Source organism: Hyperoodon ampullatus (assembly GCF_949752795.1).
Source record: "Hyperoodon ampullatus genome assembly, chromosome: 19".
NCBI lineage: Eukaryota > Metazoa > Chordata > Mammalia > Artiodactyla > Ziphiidae > Hyperoodon > Hyperoodon ampullatus.
Genome location: NC_136932.1, coordinates 6,636,025 through 6,639,189, shown reverse-complemented (window position 1 = coordinate 6,639,189; position 3,165 = coordinate 6,636,025). Strand labels below are relative to the sequence as shown.

The window sequence follows — 3,165 nt, the reverse complement described above, 5'->3', positions numbered from 1 at the left end:
TATTTTAAAGCTCTTTCCAATGGGAGAACAAGAAAAAGGGGGGAGGGTGGGAAACTTTTTGATAACAGTTGTGGTTTTATTGTGTCCAACGCATCAATAAATCAGTTTAAGCCCGAGCCTGTACACGCCCTAACTCGCCCAGCCTGGGCTACCTGACCCTGCTCACCTCTCCCATCTTGGGGAGAAGGGGCGTGTACTGGAGGTCACCCGGCTGTAGTGTCTTCACCTATGCTAGGTGTGTACATCAGAAGCACGAAGTGGGCACGGGAAGTTGTGGGTTACCAGCTCACTTTACAGCGTGTTGGAAGCGTAACCACCCTTCTGAGCCCCCAGAGATCTGGCAGCTCCTGAGAAGCTGCTATTGGTCGGCTTTATTCTGTTCAGGCATCTGAGGTAAGAAGGGAGGGCTAGACGAGCACCTTGCCCAGCCTCCACCACGGCGGCAGGCATATAAACACAGGTAATTTATAAATAGAAGTCCAGCTACCAGCTGAAAACAACCATAGGAAAGGGTGACGACCAGTCCCCAGGGCTGTGAGGTCCGCTGATAGGGCACTGGGCAGTCACTCTGGCAACTAGAGTGGGTAGTGCACTCCTGCCCCCTGGTGGTTGGGGGGGGTGGGGAGCAGTGTCCCAGCCTCCAGGGCCACAGGCATAGCACCTTGAAACGGGAGAAGCTAGGGAACAGTGCAGCCAGCCCAACCATGGGCAGTATACAACCCACACAGGGCTGGAGAGGATCTAGATCATCTAAGCAACTGCCGTCACCTTACAGGTGAGAAAACTAGAGGGGAAAGGCCTTGCAGGGCCACAAAGCCAGCTGGTGACTCCCAGCCCAGTCGGCATTCCATTCCACCTCAACCAAGGAAATGCTCCCTGAGCAGGAAGAGGAAGCAAAACAGCTGGGGGAAGAGTTGAAACAGAAAATTACGCTCCCAGGAGGCTAGCTTCTTTCAGCCCAGGAGAGGACAGGAGAGGTCAGGGTGTTGGATGAGGAGGCACCCCGAACACCAGCACACACACGTGTGCACATCTACACACACACACACACACACACACAAACGAGATACCTGGATGCGCTTTCTCTAGAATCCAGGCTGGTGCCATGAGCATGTGGGTGTGTGTGTGTGAGATTGGCAGGAAACCCGGAGGTGTAAGACCCCTGCGATAGGAATCAGACCGTAGACTGGGCATTTCCACACACAGCTCTGCTTCCTGTCCAGGGCCGGTAGAAGGGACAGTGATCCAAAACCACCCTAGACCTGCTTAAAAGCAAAAAGTGATCACGTCACTTCGCTGGCATAAATCCTATCAATGGCTTTCCACTGCTGTTAGGATACAGCAGGATGGGGGCTGGGGGGCTTGGGGGCCGCTAACCTAGACTATTTGCATTTCCCAGAGTTGGGAGGGAGCAAAAGTGACCTGAGCCTGGGACAGCCCAGCTGCCTAGCCTAGTGGGGGGCTCCCCCCTTGACTGGGAAGGACAGCTTGCCTAAATCCCCCTCCCTTTCCCCTCAACCCATCTTCCAGGGCTGGCAAGGCAGCTCTTCAGCCATCCAAGGAGCCGCTCCCCTTGTTCTTGCGGCTGAGGGGGAAGGCAGACTTGCTCTGGGGCTGGGTCATCTTGCTGGCCAGGTAGACGAAGGGCTCCAGCAGTGAGCGGCGGTCAGCCACCGACACCTCCCAAAGCTTCACCTTCTCCGACTTGGCCCAGTGCTGAGCCACATCCGGGTCTACACGCCGCTGCTCCTGCAGGTCACACTTGTTGCCGAGGACCACGATGGTGACCTGGGGAAGAGGGACACAGTAGAGGCCCGTGGCTGTAGCATGGACCTCAGGAATGGTCGTGAGGGCCAGTGACCACCTTGGGCTTGTAATGGAACGCCTGGAGGGGGTGCCAGATGGAGGCCAGAATTTGAACAGAGGAAGGAGAGGAAAAAGCAACCATTTCCACTTTGGAGTCCTGGGAGAGGGAAAGTCTCAATGGCTGACGTCTCATCTCTTCCTATGTTAGAAACTGTGGACAGGGGCCTCCATCTGGAGGAGTTCCATTACAAGCCCTGTGTCACCAATGCCTGATCATTACTGGCAGTCAGTTAGTTGCTGGCTAAGTAACCGGTGAGGAAGCGCTCCCAGAATGCCTGCAGCTTAAAGCGGGATTTGAGAACAAAAGGGCCTTCACAGGGGAGAGCACAGAACCCTTACAAAGAAAGACTAGTGGGGACATCTTAAACTGGAGAAGCCTCTTTGGTTGAGCTGCCTCAACATACGGCCACCTCTAGGGGTGAAGACACCCTCCAGCGGCCTCCGTCTCCGCCCTCCAGCTCTAAACCCACGTCCTGGCAAATCAGTGAAAAACAGAGCCTTTCCAGGCCTCCCAAAGCCAGCCCAGGGCCCACTCTCTCTCACCACCAGGGTTCCCCCACACACCTCCTTCTTGTCTTTGGATTTGTCAATCTCCTTCTTGAGCAGCTCCACGCGCTGAAAGGACTCTCGGCTGTCCGTGCTGTAGACCAGGACATAGCCATCAGTGCAGGAGAAGCAGTGCCGGGGCAACTCAGCCCCATCTCGGAGCCCCCGGGTGTCGTAGAAACGCACCTGCTCCCGCACCCCCCGGTCAGTCTCAATGGAGCCCACGTAGATGTCCTCCTGCGTCTCAATCATCTCAGAACCTGGGACAAAATGAGGAGGAAACTTGTTTCTAGGGAGAAAAGAGATTGGGAACATGAGTAACTGAATATATCCTAACAGGCCAACCAGACAGGGAGAGGAAGGAACATGGGGGCTGAGGAGAGAGGGTCAAAGACTGCGAGTCTGGCCAGACTGGAATAACTTGGGGGAACAGCTCTAATCTCACGCTGATACCTTGCTAAACACACTGTGACGCGGAAGTTTTTCCTTCCTATCTCGGACATGGGGTTTTCTCTTTCCAGATGTCCTCAGTGTTGTAGAGTTGGGATCTTTCGGTGTAATGACCAGCAGCAGCGATCTTTAGCCTTTTCGTGTTGTGATCAAATCCTCTCCTCATTCTTCCACTTCCTCCACCACACCTCACGCCCAGCAACACTCACCCACTACGTGGTTTCCGTACAGAAGCTGCTCCAGGATTGAAGTTTTGCCCACAGAAGCCTGGCCACACACGACCACCTTGCAGCTCTTCCCCAT

The 3,165-nt window shown here is 54.9% G+C and overlaps 1 protein-coding gene across 3 annotated transcripts; it reads right to left on the bottom strand.

Moving 5' to 3' along the window:
* Positions 1-1,548: 1,548 nt before the first annotated feature.
* On the bottom strand, positions 1,549-3,165 carry NKIRAS2 (NFKB inhibitor interacting Ras like 2; the record flags this gene model as incomplete). Of its 3 annotated transcripts, XM_079725420.1 has the most annotated exons (4): positions 1,734-1,788; positions 2,431-2,497; positions 2,595-2,672; positions 3,072-3,165. In XM_079725420.1, 4 exons carry the CDS (start codon positions 3,163-3,165, stop codon positions 1,734-1,736), a joined length of 294 nt encoding a protein of 97 aa, XP_079581546.1. The 3 variants fall into 3 exon arrangements, with proteins under 3 accessions (XP_079581544.1, XP_079581545.1, XP_079581546.1); XM_079725418.1 differs by having other exon boundaries at positions 1,549-1,788; positions 2,431-2,672; XM_079725419.1 differs by lacking the exon at positions 2,431-2,497 and having other exon boundaries at positions 1,549-1,788; positions 2,599-2,672.